The 24460-nt window shown below is 37.9% G+C and overlaps 2 protein-coding genes and 3 non-coding genes across 5 annotated transcripts in view; all 5 read left to right on the forward strand.

Moving 5' to 3' along the window:
• Positions 1 to 4756: 4756 nt before the first annotated feature.
• RABGGTB (Rab geranylgeranyltransferase subunit beta) lies at positions 4757 to 12636 on the forward strand. The gene is made up of 9 exons (XM_060089973.1): positions 4757 to 5031; positions 5796 to 5903; positions 6544 to 6741; positions 7911 to 8016; positions 8858 to 8910; positions 8989 to 9099; positions 9664 to 9789; positions 11483 to 11632; positions 12038 to 12636. Exons 1-9 carry the CDS (start codon positions 4897 to 4899, stop codon positions 12176 to 12178), a joined length of 1128 nt encoding a protein of 375 aa, XP_059945956.1. The 5' UTR covers positions 4757 to 4896; the 3' UTR covers positions 12179 to 12636.
• LOC132484778 (small nucleolar RNA SNORD45) lies at positions 5546 to 5624 on the forward strand. The gene has a single exon (XR_009531328.1). It is a non-coding gene; the product is annotated as a small nucleolar RNA SNORD45 (small nucleolar RNA).
• On the forward strand, positions 6179 to 6261 carry LOC132484780 (small nucleolar RNA SNORD45). The gene has a single exon (XR_009531330.1). It is a non-coding gene; the product is annotated as a small nucleolar RNA SNORD45 (small nucleolar RNA).
• Positions 6888 to 6959, forward strand: LOC132484777 (small nucleolar RNA SNORD45). Its single transcript, XR_009531327.1, has one exon. It is a non-coding gene; the product is annotated as a small nucleolar RNA SNORD45 (small nucleolar RNA).
• A 1438-nt stretch (positions 12637 to 14074) lies between the features above and the next one.
• The window catches only part of MSH4 (mutS homolog 4), a 92582-nt gene continuing 82196 nt past the window's right edge, over positions 14075 to 24460 (forward strand). The window contains exons 1-3 of the mRNA XM_060084581.1: positions 14075 to 14312; positions 17086 to 17268; positions 23317 to 23477. Coding sequence (XP_059940564.1) covers positions 14075 to 14312; positions 17086 to 17268; positions 23317 to 23477 — 582 coding nt within the window. The remainder of the gene's footprint in view (positions 14313 to 17085; positions 17269 to 23316; positions 23478 to 24460) is intronic.

Here is a 24460-nt window from a genome sequence, read left to right on the forward strand (position 1 = left end):
AATTTAAATCTTAAAACCTAGATGTCTCAATGTATCTTTTTTTTTAAGCTTCAAGCTCTTTTTTATAGTTCATAATTAAAGGACAGGATTTTACATTTTATTTGTTTTAAATATTTATTTATTTATTTGGCTGCATGGGGTATTAGACGTGGCAGGCAGGATCTTTGTTGCCTGCATGCGGGATCTTTTAGGTGTGGCATGAGGGATCTAGTTCCCTGATCAGGGATCGAACCCGGGTCCCCTGCACTGGGAGCATGGAGTCTTAGCCACTGGACCACGAGGGAAGTCCCTTGGACAGGATTTTACATTTTAAAATGTTTTTCATCTACAACTTTGTTTAAAAGTTTCTCTTAAATCGCTCCAGAATTCTAGTCCTTATATACCTGCATCTTTCCTATCAGACTTCCTTTTATTATTGGAACTACTTAGTTAAGAAGGCCTGCAATTCTAAGACTTTAGACAAGATTTCATTTGCTTGAAGTGAATCCAAAAATGGAGGAATAAAAAAAAATCAGGGATGTCATAAAATATATAGAAGGTAATACAATTTTACAAGTGTAATATGAAGCATGGAGCATGTAATATTCTGCTTCTACATTTGCTATTTCAGAAATAAATGACTCATAGTGAAGACATGGAAGCAACCTAAATATCTATTGACAGATGAATGGATCAAGAAAATGTATATGTGTGTGTGTATACACACACACACACACACACACACACACACACACACAATGGAATATTACTCAGCCATAAAAAAGAATGAAATAATGCCATTTGCAGCAACATGGATGGACCTAGAGATTATCATATTAAGTGAAGTGAGTCAAAGACAAATATCATATGATATCACTTATATGTGGACTCTAAAAAGATGATACAAATGAACTTATTTACAAAACAGAACTAGACATAGAAAACAAACTTATGGTTACCAAAGAGGATAGCAGGGGGAGGGGGGTGGAGATAAATTAGGAGTTCAGCATTAACAGATACACGCTACTATTATGAAATAGGTAAACAAAAAGGACCTACTTTATAGCATAGGGAACTATACTCAATATCTTGTAATCACCTATAATTGAAAAGAATCTGAAAAATAATATATATATAAAACTGAAACACTTTGCTGTACATTTGAAACATTGTAAATAAGATATACTTCATTTAAAAAAATGACTCAGTTACTATGTTTCATTCATTCCAAAATGCATATTTTTTCTTATTTAACATCTCAGAAATCTGGGTAAGTTTTATGTTAATAGCCATTGGCTATTTTTTTCTACCTTTGATGTTTTTGCAACTGGGATGTGTCTTATAGTCAGTGGCATTTTAGGTAAAATATGATACTGTTGTCCCCTGAAAATGCTATTCTGTGACATAATAAAGATGTTAAACCAGAGTAGAAACAGTTTAGATATTGAATGTTAATGAAACTATGTTCATAGTTGTAGTCAGTCACAATATGGTCTTTGAACAAAATTGTAGGTAAAGAGGAATCCTTTTATTTACAAAATGATATGTGTAATATATGAAATGGTGAACAAAACAGACACTACAGCTCTCATAAAGCTCATAGACTACAGCAGCATTGTCCAGCGGAAACATAAGGTGATCTACATGTGTAATTTAAAATTTTCTAATAGTCACATTAAAAAAGTAAAAAATAACAGATGAAATTAAGTTTAAGAAAATACTTTAACCCAATATATCCAAAATATTTCAGCAATCAATACTTTTAAATTATTAATGAGATATTTCTATTTTTCTTACTAAGTCTTTGAAATGGGGTGTGTATTTTATACTTACAACACATCTCAAATCAGAGTGGTCACATTTCAAGTGCTCCATGTGGCTGTATTGGACAGCGAAGGTCTAGAGGCAGAGATGAACTTGTTTTTTTAATATATATATATATATATATATATATATATATATATATATATATAGGTAGCTACTTTTCTTTGGAGGGGAGATATCTTCATTTTTTTGAAGAGGTAAAACATACCAAGTTTCAAAAGTATCAGAGTACTCAGTGAGAAGCTTTCCTTAAATCCTGTCCACAGCCACCCATTTCTCCTCCAGTAGGTAACTGCTTTGGTTCTGTGCATTCCCAAATATATCCATATATTTTTTTCCCTTTGTTTCCCACACAGATAGTAGTAGCATATGGAACATAGGTACATCGTTTGGTACATTCTGTTTTTGTTTTCACTTAACATATTTTGTAAATCTTTCCACACAATGTTTGCAGAGTTTCCTCATTCTTTTTAATGGCTGCATAATGAATACACCATAGTTTATTTCACCTTTTGATGGTTAAAATATTTGTTATTTTTTGCTATTATGAAGACTGCTGCTATGAATATTCTGGCACATCATGTCACTTCATAGCCAAGGGAGTGTATATGTAGGATAAATAGCTAGAAATAGAATTGCTGAATGTAATTACAAGAATTGCTAGAACAGATACTCCCTATACATATTTCCATTTTGCTCACCATTGTACCCCAACACCTAGAATAAATAATATTTGGCACATTCTAGGCATCCAATACATATCTGATGAATGAATTCATAAAGTAGGAAGAGAGGCTTACTTTTCATTACTTCAGCAGTTATTGCCTCGACCTGAATGTTTTATTTTGGATAGGATGCTTGTCTTATTCTTATTTTGAGTATTACTTTTCCCAGGAGACAGGACCTCTCCCTCTCTGCCTTGGTTTTTCTCACTCTACAACACTCCTCTCCAATCTGATTTAAGAGGCAAAAGAAAGCTGGGAAATTACATTACTATTGTGAAATAAAATTCATATTTTAAGGCAAGACAAGAAAATTTTAAACATAAAGATATTCTTCTGTGTCCTTTGGCCTCCGCTCTGCCCCCACTGTGCATTGTGTATCTGCATTATGCATCAACCAAACCTCCCCCATCAGCAGGAATACCTGCTCAACCGTAAAAAGCAACATTCTCCCAGCATCAACAAGACAGCTCCTTAAAAGATAACATTCCTTCCTGATCTTGTAAGGGGTCACATGACCTACCACGATGACACTTAGATATGGATTATGTAAACTGTCAATAATATGTCATTTGATGTACAGCCCTTTGTCTCAAAAAACATAACTGTACCTTCACTTGTAACCCGCGGAACAGTCCTCAGAGCTTTCTGAGATGCTCTTCCCAGGTTATAATCCTCAAATTTGGCTCGGATAAAAATTTCCATTTCTTTCTTGGAGCAACGGATTAATTTTTCGTCGACACTATTAACAAGGCAGACTTTTTAAAATAAAAATTATTAGGGCTAGAGACAATCATCACGTAATGATAAAAGGCTCAACTCAGCAGAAATAGATAATTCTAAACTTATATGCATTTAATAAAGTGGCCTCAAGCTAGAAATGCGAATATCAACAGAACTACAGGGCGAAATAATGAAATCTATCATCACAGTAGATCCAACATTCTCTCAATTACTGATAACCCACATATGTCACTGTGTCAGGAACCCTTCTCCAAATCGTTACGGAATGCAAGGATGTGTGGTGCCATTATTTTCTACTGGGTGCTCAAAAATGCTTAAGTATGGGAGTCCTAAAGAAAGCACAATTGAAAACAGCTGTGTTAACACACCTAGTAAATCCGACTTCTGTGGAAAGCGCATAAAAGGCACATGGGTGTTTCTTTGTTGAAAATTCAGTTCCAAATATTTCAGATATTAGTACTTCCTAAAGAAGTAGGGGGAGTAGGTGAGGGAGTCGGCCGTAATGGCCAAGGCAAACAGGAGGGGAATGTGAACATTTAATTAACATTCACTCAAAAACATTTACTGAACACTTAACTACGTGCAACTCTATTAATTACCAGTCATTTCAGATCTTCAAAGTTCAAAGAGTCTCAAGAATAAACTATTTCTTAAAAGTTATTCAAGGGGGCCTCCCTGGTGGCGCAGTGGTTGAGAGTCCGCCTGCCGATGCAGGGGATACGGGTTCGTGCCCCGGTCTGGGAGGATCCCATATGCCGCGGAGCGGCTGGGCCCGTGAGCCATGGCCGCTGAGCCTGTGCGTCCGGAGCCTGCGCGTCCGGAGCCTGTGCTCCGCAACGGGGGAGGCCACAACAGTGAGAGGCCCACATACCGCAAAAAGAAAAAAAAAAAAAAAAGTTATTCAAGGGCTTCCCGGGTGGCGCAGTGGTTGAGAATCTGCCTGCCAATGCTAGGGGACCGGGTTCGAGCCCTGGTCTGGGAAGATCCCGCATGCCGCGGGGCACCTGGGCCCGTGAGCCACAATTACTGAGCCTGCGCGTCTGGAGCCTGTGCTCCGCAGCAACAGAGGCCCCGATAGTGAGAGGCCTGCGCACCGCGATGAAGAGTGATCCCCGCTTGCCACAACTAGAGAAAGCCCATGCACAGAAACGAAGACCCAACACAGCCATAAATAAATAAATACATTTGGGGGGAAAAAAGTTATTCAGGTATTACACATTACTTAAAACCCTTGTAGACAAAACCGCGGACCTTACGAGACGAGAAAATTGGCGCCAGAGACTTTAGGCGCAGGCAGCGAGGACAGCTATGAGCAGTCGGTGGGGTCCTAGGGCAACCACGGAACTGCTCCTTCCTTCAGGCGGGAGTGTGGTCAGCTATGCCGGGCGCGGGGGTGACCTGAAGGACGCCTCTGCGCATGCGCTTGCCGCCTAAATCCGCCCAGCGACGAGCCAAGTTCTCTTTTCGATCTCAGACATGGTGAGTGTGGTCGTGTTTTGGGTTGCTGTGTAGATGAGTCGGGAGGAGACTGGGTAGGCTAATGTTTAAGCAGTTCAGGCACCAGTGGGTTGTTTTCTAGGTATTGGAGAATGGTAGAGTTAAGACACAGGCCTTGGAAGGTTTTTTGATGCCTCAGAGACAGGGTGAAGTATTACTTAGCGTTTTCTGCAGATCTCGCGGCTGCACATGCGGCCAGACTTCCTCCTATCCGGCGGGCCTCAGGGTTCAACGACCCGGTTTCTTAATCTCTCAAAAAAGCCAGGTAGTTCTTTTTTCCTTTTATATATACATATATATTACCTTCCATTTGGCCATGAATGTATGGTTCAGAATCTTTATAATTATTAATAGTATGGTCTTAATCTAGTAAATATTAATGGGATGTGAAGGAAATTAACTGCTTTGTTCTTATTGCTAGTGATCATGACCTACTTAAAATAAGAACTAGAGCAGCATCCTCATCACCTGGGGGCTTGTAGAAACTAAGACTAAAGCTGGAGAAGATTAGGCTAAAGGGACTGCTTGCTTGATAAATAACTTTTGGGGTACATGGAAGGTGCTTTGAAACCTGAGTTTCTAGGATTAATAAAATCTCATTAAAGAGCTTAACTGAAAATTATGGGCTAGCAAGATTTTTATTTTAATGCTTCAACTTTTTGCCACATGTAAGCCATGTGTTGTCTTAAATTCATAAAGTTTGATAGTGTATGTTTATTTTACTTAACTCTTTAAGTGAAAGATAAGCAAAGAGAGATGAAGACGGAGGTAATTTTTGGGGTCGATGATGAGCTGGCATGTATTCTGAATCTAAAGTTGATTATTACTGCTTTAGCTCTAGAATTACCCTGAGACCTGAAAAATACCTGCATCTTTATGAGGGCTTTAGTTCTTTTTTAGTCAGATACTTTTAAAATGGAAAGTTTTTATATGGCAAGATGAAATCAGAATTCAAATGTGTATTGAATATATGCTCCGGGGTCAAACGTTAAAAGATAAAAATTTATGAAATCACTTTTTGTGTGAAAGGGCACACCGCAGAAGGATGTTATTATCAAGTCAGATGCACCCGACACCCTATTAGTGGAGAAGCATGCAGATTATATAGCATCCTATGGCTCAAAGAAAGATGATTACGTATGTATACTTTTATGTTGAAAAGTATTTTTAAAGGTGTTGGCCATTTTGCATAAGCAGGTTAGTATGGCCCATGTTTCTTAAAAATGGTGTCCAACTCCTGTGTGCCAAGGACTGGTATCTGTGGTTGAGGGGCAATGGAATTAACCATGGTCCTTACCAACACTTTATTTAGAGGCTTTCGCAGACAAAGTAGATTTCCCTTCCTGCCCAGATTTGTAAGAATTTTGAGGCATGGAATAGATTTACTTTTGTAGTTGAGGTAATGCTTTCAAGGTCAATGATGTGTTGGCATGTATTACCTGAGTTTACGGTGATGTGAGATAACACTTAAGCTCTAGAATTACGCTGAGACCTTGAAAAAGTTTAACCTTAAAGAATGGTGTTCCCAGTTTTCCTCTGGGAAAATCTTAGAAAAAGTTAAATGAACAACTTAATTGGAAGTAAATATTTTCCCCTGTAGGATACAAAGAGCTGAAATTTACCATGCTGGGAAATAATCTAGTATTGATGAATTCCCATAACCTTGTAGCTATGGAGTTAGGGCCATGTAACACCATGACTATTTAGCTTCATGTATTCAATATCTTTAACCTGGCATCAATTCAAACTGGCGCATTAAAGTAATTCTGTATTTTAGGAATACTGTATGTCTGAATATTTGAGAATGAGTGGCATCTATTGGGGTCTGACTGTAATGGATCTCATGGGACAGCTACATCGCATGAATAGAGAAGAAATTCTGACATTTATTAAGTCTTGTCAACACGAGTGTGGTGGAATAAGTGCTAGTATTGGACATGATCCTCATCTTTTGTACACTCTTAGTGCTGTCCAGGTAAATACTAATAAAAATTCAGCAGTCTTGCTGATGTATTCTCTTCGGTGAGAGTGGGGAAATTGAAACTAGGTATCAGGAACATGACAAGATCAGTATCTGTTAAAAAGTTACTCATCTTTTCAAATGAAGTATATGTTCTACAAGGTCAGTGATGTGATGGCATGTATTAGCTGAATCCAAAGTTGATGTAAATTCTAAAATTACACTGAGACCTTGGATGGTAATTACGTTTATCTTGAGTATATGTAAATACTTGAAAATCACTCAGTGGAGTTAGGTTTGTTTGTTTCGAGCAAGAAAAATCCTTTGAATTTAAGCCACTGAAATCTTTTATTTAATAGACAGCATGACCTATCTTATCCCAATAGATTACGTTACATAAGTCTTGTCTGATTATAGAAAACAGTATGTTCTGAAGATTGTCATGTGGAACCTTATTCAGAGAACAGCAAATAGCATAATGGATTACATAAACTGCTCAAAGCCTGTTTACCACATGTGTAGAAGCCTCCTTCATCTGTTTCTTGTATTGCTCAAACTTCTGCATGGCATTTGCTTCTCTCCATGGCCTGGCCATTTCCTCCCTTCTAGTCTCATCTTGCTTTTCATCTAATATTTGGAAATACCAAGCTGCTTGTGCTTCCCCGTTTATACTCTGTCATTTCACAACTCTGCTGCAGTTTTCCATGGAGTTTTTAAATTTTTTTATTTTTATTTATTTTTACATTTTTGAATGAATTGCGCTTGCGGTATCGTAAGTTCCTTGACCAGGGATTGAACCCAGGCCCATGGCAGTGAAAGCGCCAAGTCCTAACCACTGGATCGTCAGGGAATTCCCTCCTTGGAGTTAGCTTTGATTTTGATATTAGTGAAAATCCACAAATAAGGGTTTAAAGTCTATGTAAGTTAGTATATATGAGTCTTAGAGTGCTAAGTTAACAATTTATAAATGGAAAAATAATGCTTTGTGGTTAAAGGTTTGTGTTTGTTGGTAATATCTATAATTTGACTACATAGTAGAAGTACACATTTGAGAAAAGTTTACAAGGTACATAAAAAGACATGCTTGCTTGACAACTTAAAAGGTAGTTGAGGAAGAACATTGTTAGAACAAATTTACCAGTGTTGAAGAGGTATTTACTTACCATAGTTTGTTTTTGTTACAGATTCTTACTCTCTATGATAGTATTAATGTTATTGATGTAAATAAAGTTGTGGAATATGTTCAGAGTCTACAGAAAGAAGATGGTTCTTTCGCTGGAGATATTTGGGGTAATGTCCCTTTAATCCATGGCACCCAAAATACCAATCCAAAAATGTTCTGCTTTGGTGTTTATTGTAGTAATAAGCTTTGTTGCAAATTTTAAAGTTCAGCGAATTGGGGGCTTTGCTAATAACTTATCAGGAGATTTTTAAGTTTTTCATCTTTTCAGGTCCCACTAAGCAGCTGGTCTAACTGGAGTTAATGGTCTGCTGGAAGTTCCAGCATGCACTGTGCTAGTTATATCAGCATACAGGAGTACTGGAACAGAGGGGGCCAGTCTAAAAGATAAGGTAGGTGAAACTTTTTTCCCCAATATTTGGTGGCTTTGTAAAGTTTTTTTAAAACTTTCTGGCAAGGGGAAAATATTCAAAAAACTTTACAAACTTACTGAATATTTGAGTGGAGGGAGGGAATAGTATTTGACTTGATAAATGTAGATAATCTCTGCTTTAGGGCTGAATACAGTGCAGGCAGGAGAGACCAGCTGCTTCATGGGATGTGAAAATCTACTTTTATATAATAGGGTAAGTTTATTATTCTGAGAAATTGACTAGTCTTTTTCTTTCTGTTACTTTTCTGGGGCTTTGAAAGCAATTTATTTGCTTATATTTTTGACAAAGCAGTTTTCTAGTTCTTAGTTTCCTTCGAAATAAAGTAAGTGATTATGGATCACTTTTTAAAGATTTAGCTTTCCTCCTGGTGACTAACATGTACTTACATGTTAAGCCTGAACTCTTGGAAATTTAACCATGGTAGTTGTACAGAGGTTTTTAATTAACTTTTACTACATAATATGATCAGAAGCCTCTGATAACATAAAATGTTTTGGCTTGATCCCTTTATTTTTAGGAGAAATCGACACAAGATTCTCTTTTTGTGCGGTGGCAACTTTGGCTCTATTGGTAAGTTTTAAATGTTGTATTGGAATGATTAAGCTTCCTTGATTATTCTGGAATTTAATGGGTATATTTTGTTTACAGGGGAAGCTGGATGCTATTAATGTGGAAAAGGCAATCGAATTTGTTTTATCATGTATGAACTTTGATGGTGGATTTGGTTGCAGGCCAGGTTCTGAATCCCATGCTGGGCAGGTAATTTATCAATCTAGATTAAAATGTAGTGTTAGTTTTGAAGGGATAACCCGTGTAATTGGGAAAATAGCAAGTTAATTTGACTGAATATAATATAATGTGGGATGTTACATAAGAATTAATTGCTGATTAAGGAAGGCATTTTTACAGTAGTTTACTTTGTATACAGTCCCCTGTTGGTGAAATCCTCTGACCCAGGTAAACATAAGTAGTTTTGTAATTACCAAAAATATATTTTGATTTTCAATTAGTTTTTAACCAGATGAAAACATTCCCTACCTATCCCCAACACCTGTTTGCTTGTGCCAGAGGATGTTGTATATGTAAATGGTTGTCAAATAAAGCTTGCTTTTAGCCATGAAGAAATTGTGACAGTAGTCTTGCATTGCAAAGTTGCATTCTAGTAGTGTGGTTGGATTTGTTCAAACAATTGTGTTTTTGTTTGCAACTCTTACTGTCAGCAAATTTGTAGATAGAAAATGGAGCTTTAATTTAAGTAGTTTTTATCACCATGTTACTGTTGAAAAACTATTACACACATGTACTTTATGTCTGTAATTTTAGATCTATTGTTGCACAGGATTCCTGGCTATTACTAGTCAGTTGCATCGAGTAAATTCTGATTTACTTGGTTGGTGGCTTTGTGAACGACAGCTTCCATCAGGTGGACTCAATGGAAGGCCAGAGAAGGTATCTATCATTTCATAAGATTAACTTTTTAAGTTTTATAACCTTGAGTGAGGAGTTTTTTTGTCTTCTGTATCTCAGTATTGCTCTTGTAAATTGATAATGAGCTTTTCACCTTAACTACTTTGCATTATGTATATCGAGGAGTCAAAGGCTTCTATTAACACATGCATCTTGTACAGAAATCTCCATGCCCACTTATGGGGGGTGGGGAAGGACAATGGATTTGCCAAATGAAAGCTTTTTTTTAAAATTGGATTACAACATTTTTATTTAAAATCTGTTAATTTTTAAAGAGAAACCCAATTTGCTTAGCTCTCACACACTGTGAATTGGGTCTGTAACGACCAGGTAGTAAATATTTTTAGCTTTGACCTATGGTCTTGTTACACGTGCGAATTTCATAATTTTCCTGTCGCAAAACTATTATTATTATTATTTTTTTTTTTTTTCCTTTTTGCGTTATGTGGGCCTCTCACTGTTGTGGCCTCTCCCGTTGCGGAGCACAGGCTCCGGATGCGCAGGCCCAGCGGCCATGGCTCACGGGCCCAGCCGCTCCGCGGCATATGGGATCCTCCCAGACCGGGGCACGAACCCCTATCCCCTGCATCGGCAGGCGGACTCTCAACCACTGCGCCACCAGGGAGGCCCAAAACTATTATTTTTAAAAATCATTTACACATACTAAAAGCTATTCTTGTGGTCTAGATTTGACTCAGTGGCTGTAGCCAGCTGAGCCCCTGACCTAAAATATGATAGAGCATGGTGATGCTTTTATCTGGGTCATTGTATTTTTGTTTAATTTTGCTTGCTCAGTATTTCTGAATAAGTTAATGGGTAGGGAAATAACCACAAGTGGTTTCTAGTTAAGATCCAATGAAAAACCTGGGCAGCTTTTCAATAAGTAGAAGATGGTTGGGGGTGAGGATTGCACTTAAAATCTAGGACAGCTTTTTTTTTTTTTTTTTTTTTTTTTTTTTTTTTTTTTTTTTTTTGCGGTACGCGGGCCTCTCACTGTTGTGGCCTCTCCCGTTGCGGAGCACAGGCTCCGGACGCGCAGGCTCAGCAGCCATGGCCCACGGGCCCAGCCGCTCCGTGGCATGTGGGATCTTCCCGGTCTGGGGCACGAACCCTTGTACCCTGCATCGGCAGGCGGACTCTCAACCACTGTGCCACCAGGGAAGCCCTAGGACAGCTTTTAATGTGCCTGTGAATCACCTAGGGATCTTGTTGAAAGTGTCTAAGGTGGGAACTTCTGCATTTAAGTTACCATGATTTGAGGAGCCAGGGTGATTTTTTTTTTTTTTTTTTAAGCAGGTTGTGTACCTGCTTGGACAGCACTTATTGGAAATGCTCTACCTAAGGCAGTGGAACATATAGTACCATAGATCTCACTGAGCCTTACCACCAGATTCTTGGATTAAGGGGCTTATTTAGGTATTCATTGCAAATAGAAAATAAGGTAGATGGATGGTTATCACTGAGTACTGAAACTGAAACATTCAGCATGGTTTTCTATGGAATGGAGTGTTTGGTCTTCTCTTTTCCAGTGATTATCTTTAATTCTAAGCAATTGTATTTATGGACTTCAGTGTTTCAAACACTGCATTGTCAATACATCCCTTGATTCCCTTCCCACCCCCAATATTTGGACCAGAAAGTACAATTGAGGCAACTTGTGGCTTTTTCCTCCTAGTTACCAGATGTATGCTATTCTTGGTGGGTGTTGGCTTCCCTAAAGATAATTGGAAGGCTTCATTGGATTGACAGAGAGAAACTGCGCAGTTTCATTTTAGCATGTCAAGATGAAGAAACGGGAGGATTTGCGGACAGGCCAGGAGATATGGCAAGTATATTTGTGACTATTTATGTAACAGTTAAAATTTTCAGTGTTGCTTTGTGTTTTAAGGGTTCTAAGTTTCCAGAATTAGGAATAAGGGGGTGGGGGGAAAGGATGGTATTTCCAAGTGTTGCTTTGAAGGGATGCTTTTAAAATAATTGTCATTTAAGAATATATGAAAGATCTAAAACAAGTTTACAGAAATTTCTGGTCACTTATTGCCAAGAAATGAGTGTGTGGACCAGGTTCTGTGTTTAAAAACACAATTTGAAACCATCATTATTTCAGAAAACTTTAAGCATATGTTCAAATAAAGGGAATACAATAGGCTCCAGTATAATCATTGTTCAGAAGCAGGGTTTTAGAAGTTTTCATTTTGTAATACTCTATAAATTCTTATTTTTTTAATAGGTAGATCCTTTTCATACTCTGTTTGGAATTGCTGGATTGTCACTTTTGGGAGAAGAACAGATTAAACCTGTTAGCCCTGTTTTTTGCATGCCTGAAGAAATACTTCGGAGAGTGAATGTTCAGCCTGAACTAGTGAGCTAGATTAGATCCCTTGATGCAAAAGTTGCTTAGTGTAGTTACTGTTTTAACATTTCAGTATTTGAAGTGCTTAACAAACTTAATGGCTGCCATGTTAATATTTTGTACATGAATTGTGTTGATTTTAATAAATTATATAATTATACATATTGTAAATTAGAGACCTTTATTGTATCTTCAGCTTTCCGTTTTCTTCTGGAATGCTGTTATTCTGAGCATAATATTTTGTTTATGCTTCAATGTATTTATCTTGTTTGTCTCCATAACAGCAAACTGAGTTGAACTCCATTTAGCTGATGAAATCTTGTGTTCTGATTTTCCCATGTACTCCCTTGATATGTTATATATAACTATAGTTAATATAAATTGGTCTTTATCAATGAGAATGTTAACTGATAAAGAATTGATGAACCCCATAGGAATTAAAAGATGAAAAAATAAATGGCTGAAATTTGGGAATATTTCATGTTTGTGGTTACTGAGCTGGTTACAAAGTGATTTAAGCAAGTGACAATTCACCATCTTGGAATAGGATTGCAATCTGGACTATATTCTCACTTTCTAATATTTTATGTCAGAATGCCAAGGGGGATTGTTGGCTTTTTTCCCTGCCGAGTAAGGAAACACAAGTTGATAGTTGCCACAGTATTTTTTTGTTACCTGTGTTTTCAGAAAGATGAGACCACAGCTAATCTCTTATAAGAGTTTTATGTTCTTGGTGAAAATAAAGTATTTTAATGAACATTTTTCTTGATGGAAGTTGAAATTTGCTCAAGCGTCTTTGCAATACCCTATGTAAGAGTTAGAGAATCATCTTACATGTGTATAGTGATGATTCTCAACACTTGACCAAAGACTGAAATGTCTAGCATTGTTTTTTGACAGTTCACTAATTTGAAGAGTTTGAGTTGCATTGCCAGTATTTTGTTTCTGAAGGTTTGGAAGTCATTGGATGGAACATAATTTTATTTAAGTGCTGTCATTGGAAGTTGGAGTTTTGAGGACTGCAGTCATTGCATGTGGATGAACTGTTCTATGAATACCTGATTTATTGACGTATTAACAACTGCGTGAATTGAGTAATGCATTTCTTCTAATAGTATCCAGAGTATTCTGCTTTCAATCCTGGCATCTCTACGAAGTTGTATTACTGTGTATTCAAGAAAAGTAAGCAGGCACAAAATTTCCCAAAGGTCATTTGTTGTAAAGCTAGTTTGAGTTTGTGTAGTCTGCTCTTAACCAGTTCATACCTATGTGTGAAAACGCAGTACTAGAAATTGAGAGAGAGGAAACTGCAAGAGATACCTCTTAACCTGGTTCCTCCTATACTGTGTACACAGCCATATGCTTACTGGGTGAAGGGCAATCTTGCAGTGATAACAGCCCTGTGAATATTTAAGCTGTAAGGGGTTAGTGGCACTTTAGCCACGAAACCAATGTTAAGTGGTTTGTACTACTGTGTGAGCATTAAATTTGTTTTCGCTATCACGGGCACTGCGTGCACAGTGATGACAGTTTCTGTAATTAAAAAGAAACTAGTGTATTTGGAGGTATTGGCGGAATGTTAGCCCCAAACACCTTGTGATTAGGAAATAAGGTGCAGTGCGAATAATGGGTCTACCAAGTTGGATTGATGGGCCCTGAATTCCTTTCAGCTGAGGAGGTCTGTACCTTACATTTAGCTCGACCAAATCCTGCGGGAGGTGACGGGGCCGGAACGCTTGGGAGTACGTTCTTCGGTGTGGATGGGGTGGGGGCGGGGGAAGGTGGGCGGTTGCGGCACGGGCTGTGCGCCTGCGCCGTGCGGCTTTGTGCGCCTGCGCACCATGCTCGCACTTTTCCCAGCGTCGCTTCTGCGCTTGGGCGGTGTAGAAGGGTGTTCTGAGAGGGTTTAAGAGCATGCTGAGGCCTGAGATACCACCAACCTCGCCTTCTGCCCCTGCGGGTTCCCCCTCCTCGGTAGAGGCTCGGTCCCAGGGTCCCCGCTACAATTTCGGACTCCAGGAGACTCCTCAGAGATGCCCTTCAGCCCAGGCCGCCTCTTCGTCCTCCCCTCCAGGCACGTCTGGAGCGGCGGGCGACCGGAGCAGCAGCAGCAGCCTCCCTCAGCACCCGCCCAGCGCGCAGCCAGCTCAAGGCAAGGAGCCGTTGTGTGAATTCCCGGAGGCTCAGGGAGCCGTGGTTGGTGGTTACCACAGAAGTATCAGTTGGGGTTTGTTTGGAAGATGAGAATGGGATGCTCCGGGAACTTAGTGTTTCTGAGTGACTAAAGGGCTGGACTCTTCAAATTAGTTTTATTACAAGGCTGTGATGGCGGGTGGCTCGGTTCTGAGGCGGGTTGCATTAACTTGCAGTGTGATGTCCCAGCTCTCTGCCCCTGATGACAGATGCCTGAATTTGTGCATGAGTTTGGTGATAGAAGTGGTGAACCTCTTGGCTCCTGAGCTTAACTCTCCAAGTCCTAGGATGCCGTGAAAACAGAGCAGATTTAACATTTTATCTAATTGAGGTGAATAATATGTTTAGTATGAAAAATGTTTTTCAAGGAGAGTTCAACTCGTTTATTTTATATTCAGTCACTCTCCATGGCAAAACCATCACCTTTTTTTCCAGACAACATTGCAAGTCAATGATAAGGTAACAAATGCCAAATTCAGTGGTCACTTTTCAGTTCATCTTGTGTGACCTTTCCACTGTGTTTAGTGTTCTTGACCGGTCTTCTCTTAAACCGTCTTAATTTGCTTTCGTAGATTCCACTCTCCCCTGTTTTTCTCCTGCCTTCCAGAGAACTATGCTTACCTTTGTTAGTTCCCAAATTATTGGTTTGTCCTTGGAGGTTTTTTCCTAGGCCACTTCTGTCTGAATGTGACCATCACCACAGCCCAGATCTCATCTATGCTCCAGATTCCTATTTCAGATTGTCTTCTGAAGTTTCTGGTGAGGAACCAGTGGAAATCCTCAGACTCACTCTATGATTAATTTAATTCATCTCTCTGCAGCTCCTCAACCTGTTTCTCTTACTTATCTCAGTCATAGGGTTTTCTAAATCTTAAACCTAGGAGACCAATAATTTCGAGTATCCCCTCACTCATAACATCCGAATAGTTAAATTCTATCTAACTTTATCTTTTAAATAATTCTGTCCTTTTCCATTTTTGTGCCATTACAGGCCCTTATGATTTTATGTCTGAGTTATTGCCTCATACTCCTAAGTATTCTTTCTTTCAAGCTTACTTACAGTGTCGCTAGAGTTATATGGAAAATGAGAATTTTTTTAAATTCTCTCTTTTTTTTAAATTAATTAATTTATTTTTGTCTGCGTTGGGTCTTCGTTGTTGCGCGCCGGCTTTTCTCTAGTTGTGGCGAGCAGGGGCTACTCTTCGTTGAGGTGTGTGGGCTTCTCATTGCAGTGGCTTCTCTCGTGGAGCACAGGCTCTAGGCGCACAGGCTTCAGTAGTTGCAGTATGCGGGCTCAGTAGTTGCGGCTCACGGGCTCTAGAGCGCAGACTCAGTAGTTGTGGTGCACGGGCTTAGTTGTTCCGTGGCATGTGGGATCTTCCCGGACCAGGGCTTGAACCTGTGTCGCCTGCCTTGGCAGGCGGATCCTTAACCACTGCGCCACCAGGGAGGTCCCGGAAAATGAAAATTTTATGTCCCTTGGCACTTCAATCAGTGACTCTGTATTTGCAGTTAAAAAAATCATACTTTTTTTTAAAATCATACTCTTTATCAGGACATCCAAGGCCATTTGGGATCTGTTTTCAATCTTTGCAATCTTATCTCCTATCATTTCTTAATAATTACCCTACTTTCTGACCTAACTGACCTACTTGCAGTTCCTCCAAGGCAACGTACATGTTTACGTTGTCAGTATAATCCCCCCTTCATGAAATGCTTTTTCACCCATTTATTTTCAACAGTAATAACATCCACTAATTAATGAGCACTACTCTGTTCTAGCTTCTTACTTGGCATTTTGTATCTCTGATCCTCACAATAATTTTGCAAGGTAGATTTTTCTTTTGTCCCAATTTTACAGAGGGAGTTTGCCACCCCATGGTTTATAGTGTTGGAGAGGAGTTAGGGCTGTATATGAAGGTTTGAGAATTGTCAGGAAATAGATATTAATAGAAACCAAAATAATAGATGAGATGCCCAGAGAAAATGTATAATTTTGATTTTGAGAGAAAGTGAAAAAGTATGGAACCTTGGGAATCCAACAGTTAAGAGGCAGACAGAGGGAAAAAGGACCTGGCAAAGGAAACTAAAAAGAAGTGGTTTAAGGAGAATCAAGATAGAGAGTTGTCATGGAAATCAAGGGGAAGAGGAGAAAAGAGACCCAATATATACTTGTAAGAACTTCTGTGTGTGCCCACAACATTGTAAATCAACTATACTTCAAGTAAAAAACAAACAAAAAAACCTCCTATGTGCCAAGACACTATGCTAGGCTGTTTATGTACATTCTTTCATATTTTATGACAACCTTATAAAATAGGTAATATATCAGCAGGTAAGTAACTAAACAAGGAACTGAATCGAAGTGAGCCTAAAACTCTCTTTACACCAGTTACCTGGGAGGAGAGAGTTTCAATGAAGAGGTCAACAGAGGAAAAGATGTATTATAATTACTATACAAAGTAAATATATCGTATATTTGAAGATTAGAAGGTAGTTTGTTATTTTAGCAAGAATAGTGTCAGTCAACTTGTATAAGAAAAAGCCATATTAGCAAGCACTTTTCATTATACTTTAGTACAAGATTATTTATCAGTAATGTTAAACTTGTCATAATTTATTACACTAAAAAATCATTATCAGATGAAGTTTTATAGAGATTATAGGAATTAGTACAACATTGCATAATTTGGAATCTTTAAGATCTGATATTTAATTTTTTTTGAATTTAGGTTCATACTTTACAAACAAAAGACCTTATGCAGAAAACACACTTGCATCACATTTTACTGTCGGTACAAGCTCATCCTCTGCGCGAGATAGTAATTATCCTCAAATACTAAAAACTCCATTATCTGCTGGAAATCCCCAGAGACCAGGTTATAAAAGTTGGACACTGCAAATGGAATATTCAGGTAAAGTGAGTGGAATATTGGCCTAATTGATCTTTTGAAACTTTTAAAGTTTTATAAATTATATATTAGAGTAGTTAAGTTAATATGAAGTTATTTGTAACTAATATGGAAGACTGAATGATAAATACATCAATTTAGCCATATCTACAATTTGAAGCTGGATTAATAAGTCTACATAATTTGTGATATTGTTTGTTTAAAAAGGCAGGTCTACATTATTTTATCATTCTGACAAAAAAAAGCACAAGAAAGAGAAAGCCCTTCCTTCTATACGTTTGCTTAAATCTAAAAGTTGATCCTGATAATACTATTGAATGACTTTTTAATACTTAAATTTTAGAATTTATCTAAATGTAGATTTTCTTGAGGGGAAAATGGGTGAAATAGGTCTACATGTGTAAACATCTCTTGGTTCAAAGATATATGAATGTATACATTTACAAAATAATGACAAATTGTTTTTCTGAGTGGTTCTACCAACATACACTCTTACTAGCAATATATGAGCATTCTTGTTGATCTGTATCCTATCCAGCATTTGGTACTGTCAGACTCCTTAATATTTACCAGTTTAACAGTTGTAAAATACTACCTAACTATAGTCTGAATTTGCATTTTCCTGGTTATAAATGAGGTTGATTATCTTTTTTAAGTTGTCCATCTTCTTTGATGGACTATAAACTCCATGAAGACAGAGACTGTAGCAGTGAAGATACAATCTGAAGTAGAACCAAACAATAATTTAAACAGGGAAGATTTAATATAAAGAATTATTAAACTCATAAAAGAGTAACTATAGGATATAAGGAAACTCTGTGAGGCACCCTAGGGCTAAGGGGACTCCTAAGAGGTCCTACTTGGAAGTGTCCCCCTTCTGGGTCCCATTTCCAACGCTTGGGTACTGACCTCTTTGGAGAAGGTGAATACTGAATGGCAATTTCAGTAGTGACTGCAGATTTGCCAGGCCAGGCAAACAGGAAGCCGGCAGGGTGGGTGAACTATAACTGGTGGCTAGAACATGGCTGTGCAATGGGAGTGGGCTCTGGTGTGGGTTGGAGGCCTGGAGCACACAGTCTCCCTGTTGGAAGGGTGGTGGCATAAAGAGGACTATGGGAGACAGACTGAATAGAGAGTGAAAGAGCCTAAGGAATTAGTATGGACAGGAGGCCTGGAATGCAGGATATCTCTGTTGAGAGAGCTGTAAGATGATTGTTACCGTGCCATGCTGCGGCTGTGTGATTGCCAGAGGACAACACATTCTGGGTATGTAGCTGGGCACATCACCACCAGATGTCCTCATACCTACACTGCTGACCCAGTGGAAACTGCAGGAGAGCCCTTCATCATGCAAGGTCCCTCCAGTGCCCTCAATTGAGAAAACTTAACATTATGCACACTTTAAAAAAAAAAATCTTTATTGGAGTATACATTATGCACACTTTAAAGGAGAAATACAGCAATTCTGTCCTGTTGCAGAGCTTACATTGAAGTGTGAATTTGGAGCCGAGTGACAATAAATTGATAACTGGCATAACTCCTTTGTCTATTCAGCGTCCATATATGTCATTCTACACACATTTGGATTTCTTTACAACAACAAAACAACTCTGTGTTTCTACCTAACAGGATGTATACATTTGTACTTACGAGTGAGGGGGTTCTCACTCTTTCCCAAAATGAGAAGATTCATAGTCCCAACAGTCATTGCATATTAATTATCTCAAATTCAGACGTGGTCACACTGAATATTGTGTTACTTAAAGACTAAGTTGTAAAGTTAACCTCCAATAACTTGTGCATAAATTTTTTAAAAGTGAAAAGAGAGAGAAAAATGGTTAGTTTATACAAATAAACATGCATATAACAAAGCATAGAGAGAATATCCAAAGCTACTGCAGTTTATATTTCTGTAATTGGTCACAAGGTTATAGTTGATATCTATAGCTTCCTTCTTCCACTACCCATTCCATATTTCCCTTACCTGCAGCAATACGGGTGGAATGATCCAGACCTTCATTCCTGAAGGGTCTGAGTCCTTGGTCATTCTGCCTCTTTTTGGTTGCTGTAGTTTTCCATTAACATTTACTATTGGAAATACTAAGGGGTGCCTTAGAGCAGGGGTTCCCATCTCCCGGGCCATGGACCGTTACCCATCCATGGCCTGTTAGGAGCCGGGCCGCACAGCAGGAGGTGAGCGGTGGGTGAGTAAGCGAAGCTTCATGTGTATTTACAGCCACTCCCTGTCACTCCCCATCGCTTGCATTACCACCTGAACCTACCCCCTCCCCCATCCATGGAAAAATTGTCTTCCACGAAACCGGTCCCCAGTGCCAAAAGAGGTTGGGGACCGCTGCCTTAGAGAACCCCCTGGGGTCCATATATAGTCCAATTTGCCTCCATTGTGTATAGCGACATGATATCCCCCTGGCAGGAGCAACCACCCCATCCATAGATAACCCCCTCCCCGTTTTTTTTTTTTTTGCCTATTGGTTCAGTAGCATAAATAAGGAGCCTAAAATGGACAGTTGGCAATCTCATCTTCCAATTCAGTGGAATCATTGTTGTGTCACTTGGTGGAACCAATAACCTTGTGGAGACTAAGATCTCCCAACCAGCAGAGCTCAAAATTGCCAGAATGGGAAGCAAAAATTCTTTGGGTTGGTTGATTGGGATAATAGTGAAGTGAGAGTAGCCACTCCTATTTCCTCCCCTTGATTCTTGGACCTGTGTATTCTGGTTATGAGGAATACAGCATCTATGATTCAAAGTATAAACTGCATCCTGTAAGACAGAGCCCCATTCTTTTAGGGTATTGTCTCCCAATTGGCATTAAGTCTTCCGTAAGTCATTCTGCCTTTCAGCTAAGCCAGGCATTTCTGTGTGATGGGGTATGTGGTAAAACTAATTGTTTCAATGGGCCAGAGTCCATTGATGCGTTTTTTTCTTTTGCTGTGAAGTGAGTTCCTTGATCAGATGCAATACTGTGTGAAATGCCATGATGGTGGATGAGGCACTCTGTAAGTTCATAGATCGTGATGCTGGCAGAGGCACTGTGGGCAAGGAAGGCAAATCTGTATCTAGAATATGTGTTTATTCCAGTGGGGACAAATATCTGCTCCCTCCTTGATGGAAGAAATCCAGTGTAATCAACCTACCATCAGGTGGTATGTTGTCCCTCTGGGGAATGGTACTGTATGGGGCATTTATGTTGATTGATCTCTGCTGTTGGCCAGTTAGGCACTCAGCAGTAGGGTTAACCAGGTCAGCCTTCGTAAGAGGAAGTTCACGTTGTTGAGCCGATGCATAGTTTCCATTCTTGCCACCATGGCCGATTTGTTCATGGGTCTATTAAGGAAACACTGGTGGCTGGGAAAAGAGGCTAATTGACATCATAGGGTGTATCATTTTGTCCATTATTATCAAGAGTCTCCTTTACAGTGGATGCCCTTTGGTGAGCATTCACATGAGACAAATATTTTCAAAGTCTATGCCAGCTCTAAGAGATCCATCCACATACCTCTTCCCCAACTTTCCTTGTCACTATCTTCCAGTTCTGTTCCTTCAAGTCCCTGACCATCCACCTAATCATTAGCAACTGCTTATGAATGAGTCTAAATCTGTACTTCTGGTTATCTTTCATTCCAGACAAGCCAGACAAGGTGGAGAACCAAATGTACTGCTCAAAGTTCTGCCCAAATGAGAGATCAGAATGAACTAAACAACTCAAAAAGTTAGAAGAAAATAGTAATAAATATCAAATGTCTCAATGAAGGAGGAGTTTTGTAGCAGAAAAGTAATGGAAGAAATTATAAAGGAAAAGACTTTCTATACAAAAATAGAAATCTTTGTGATATCAAAAAAAGTAAGATTGGGCTTCCCTGGTGGCGCAGTTGTTGAGAGTCCGTCTGCCAATGCAGGGGACACGGGTTCGTGCCCCGATCCGGGAAGATCCCACATGCCGCGGAGCGGCTGGGCCCGTGAGCCATGGCCGCTGAGCCTGCACGTCCAGAGCCTGTGCTCCACAACAGGAGAGGCCACGACAGTGAGAGGCCCGCGTAGCGCAAAAAAAAAAAAAAAAAAAAAAAAAAAATACTAACATTGTGTTCGGTTGATCAATCAATTAATTTGGTGTAATTTCAATGCCAGGCTATGTTGTGGATGAATGGAGTAAAGGGCTGCTTGGGAAAGGAACTGAATACAGAAAAAAAAAAAAAAAAGTAAGATTGGTAGCAACTATAAGTTGTTGTCATTGATTTACAAGATTCTCATAAAAACAGATTGAAAAACATTAAGACCCAGTAAAAATTGGGCAAAAAGGATGTAAACATCTCAAAATATAGAAAACAAATGGATATATTAAGTGATGTTCAATTTTGATAGTAACTTAAAAAAATACACATTTAAAGCACCAGTCCATTAAACTAGCTAATAATAATAGTAACAACAACAATAATAATACATTGCAGAAGTTAGTAACGGTAAGGATTCAGTAAGATTGGTTTTTCTCATATACTGCTGATGGAATTAAAAGTTGGTACAATCCCAAAAAGAAATGTGGCAATATATGTGAGATCCTTTAAAAGTGATGGTTTTCTTTTTTCCAATAATTTGACTTATAAGGAGCCAATTTAGGGAAATAATAAGAGACCCAGAAAAAAGCTTTATGTACTATGATGCTTATTTTAGTATTACTTATAACAGAGAGATAACAGCGTAAATGTTCTTTTAAAGTTTAAGGGAGATGTCTTCTGTGTGTACTGAATTTCCAAGTACTGAAACTTGATATTAAGTTTCCAGTTAAGAATGGGAAGGTCATATTCGATTGCAGAACTTAAATTGACTTCTATAGATCTAATATAAACTCAATCACCATGTATAACAAGGCTTTAATGGCAAAAAAGGTTCTGAGATCTAGACACAATAGATTTTTAAATGAACTCTTAAGTTGACTAGTGACTAAGATAGCATAAATGTAAAAATAATTTTGTAGGTGTTAGAAGAATAGAAAAGAAAAAAGGATTCTGGATTAGGGAGGGTGAGGAGGGGAGAAAAGGTATATTGAAAGGTTGAAAAGGGGATAAAAGACAATTTTGCTTCTTTGAAAATAAAATTTTAAGTATGTTTAGTAGTCTGACATTTTTTTATTCATGAATAATGCCTTATAATTTCATATACTTTATAAAACCCTTCTATATTATGTTTAATTCTTAAATAACAACTTTGTTAAAAAGGTTTGGTATTTCCACTTTACAGATAAAGAAATGGTAAATTTAGAAAGGTTAAACTACTTACCTGAATATTTATGGTTTGTCAGGCATAGATCTCAAAATCACTAATATATGTCGTGGTTAAGAGCACCAGGTCTGGAACCAGGCTGCCTGTATACAAATTCTACCAGTTCCATTCATGCTTCAGTCTCCTGAAAAGCAAATGGAGAAAATAATGATGTCTGTTGATAGAATCATGAGAAGTAAAGTTAATTCAAGTAAAGAACTTGGAACATTCTTGGCACATTAATAAGATATCTAACGTTACACAGATATCTCATAAATGGAGTTTATAGCCATATAATGTTTTATACTTTGTAAAATACATTGATATATATTATTATCCCATTTGAATGTTTCAGCTACCTCTTGAGTTAGGTAGGGCAGGTATTAACATTATATTTTGTGATATATGATTATTTATTATGAAATAATTTGCTCAAATTCATATAGCTCTCAAATGACAAGGTAAGATAAATAATATGTTTTCTGATCGCAAATTTAGTGTTTCTTTATGACTTCATTCCAATAAAATGCAAAATAAGACAATATATAAGTTTATTATTCTTAAATGTGAAGTTAAGTTTTGGCAAAATAGAGAATTAACATTTTTATTTGGTCTGGATATATGGAAAGATATATTTTGATGAGCAAAACGAGATTTTTTTTTCTTGGATAGTAATAGCTGTGTCCTAGACTTGGTGCTTTGAGATTTTATGAGAAAGAACTAGAAAGTATTGTTAATGTTTATACATTTTCTTAAAACACTTTTTTTAAATAGCTACATCCTCATCTGCAGTTTCTGCACACTCTCCATCAGTTATTGTAGCTGTTGTAGAAGGGAGAGGACTTGCCAGAGGTGAAATAGGAATGGCAAGTATTGATTTAAAAAGCCCACAAATTATATTATCTCAGTTTGCAGACAACACAACATATGCAAAGGTAAGTATTTATACTCCTAGGAAATGGTTCATCTAGAGGGCACTTTGCAGATTTTCAAGTCAGTGCTTTCCTAATTGGTTTACTTTTTGGTAGAATAATGATTATTCATTATTACACCAATGTAGGTTACTCTGAATTAAAGTTTTACATCTGATTTTAATTTTTTAATACTATTTTGTTCTAAAATAACATGTTTTGATGTTACTTAAATATTCCAAATTACTATTAATATAGTTTCTAAAACTAATATCTTCAAATTAATAAATATTGGACTCATTCCAAAGATAGCATATGTAATAATGCTATCTCCAGAGGGTTGTTTCCACTGAACTGTATTTGAATTTTATTTTCCAGAGATAAGGGAAACTGGTGTCTTAGACCAGTCATAACTTAAGTCTTTCAACTTCTTGCCTTCACTTCCTATCACTCATCATTAACTTGGGCCATTGGCCTGTTGTTATGGGAATTTGTGTGACTTATCAGGTAGAGGTAGTCTACTCCTATATTCAAAAAAATTATTTGACTCCATTACTATTATTAAAACATATTAAATACTATGTTATTTTTAATGTTTTATTGTTCTTTATTTCTTTCCCTAATTCCCCTTTATGGTTGCCAGTAGATAGACTTCCTTTCCCTACCTAATAATTAATTTTCTAATATACCTAACAACCTAAATGATATTAGTACTGCATATTTGGTATTTCACATTTCTATGCAATTTAAAAAGAATAGGGTAAAAGTTTTTTTTAAAAAACCGGGAATGTTCAGTATATTGATAAAGTATTTCTGTGTCTAGAATAGTTCTAAGAAATGCACCTTAGACTGTGAAAAGCATCAGTCATAAAGCAGATGTTTCTCATCTGTGTTTCTGTACCTTTCAACTTCTAAGCTGTACCCATGTGGCCATATTGATTGAATCACCATAGTTACGCTATTGAATGTTTATGTTTTTCATGGAGATGAATAAAATGCCGAGTAGA

This window comes from Mesoplodon densirostris, chromosome 2 (genome assembly GCF_025265405.1).
Source record: "Mesoplodon densirostris isolate mMesDen1 chromosome 2, mMesDen1 primary haplotype, whole genome shotgun sequence".
Taxonomy (NCBI): Eukaryota; Metazoa; Chordata; class Mammalia; order Artiodactyla; family Ziphiidae; genus Mesoplodon; species Mesoplodon densirostris.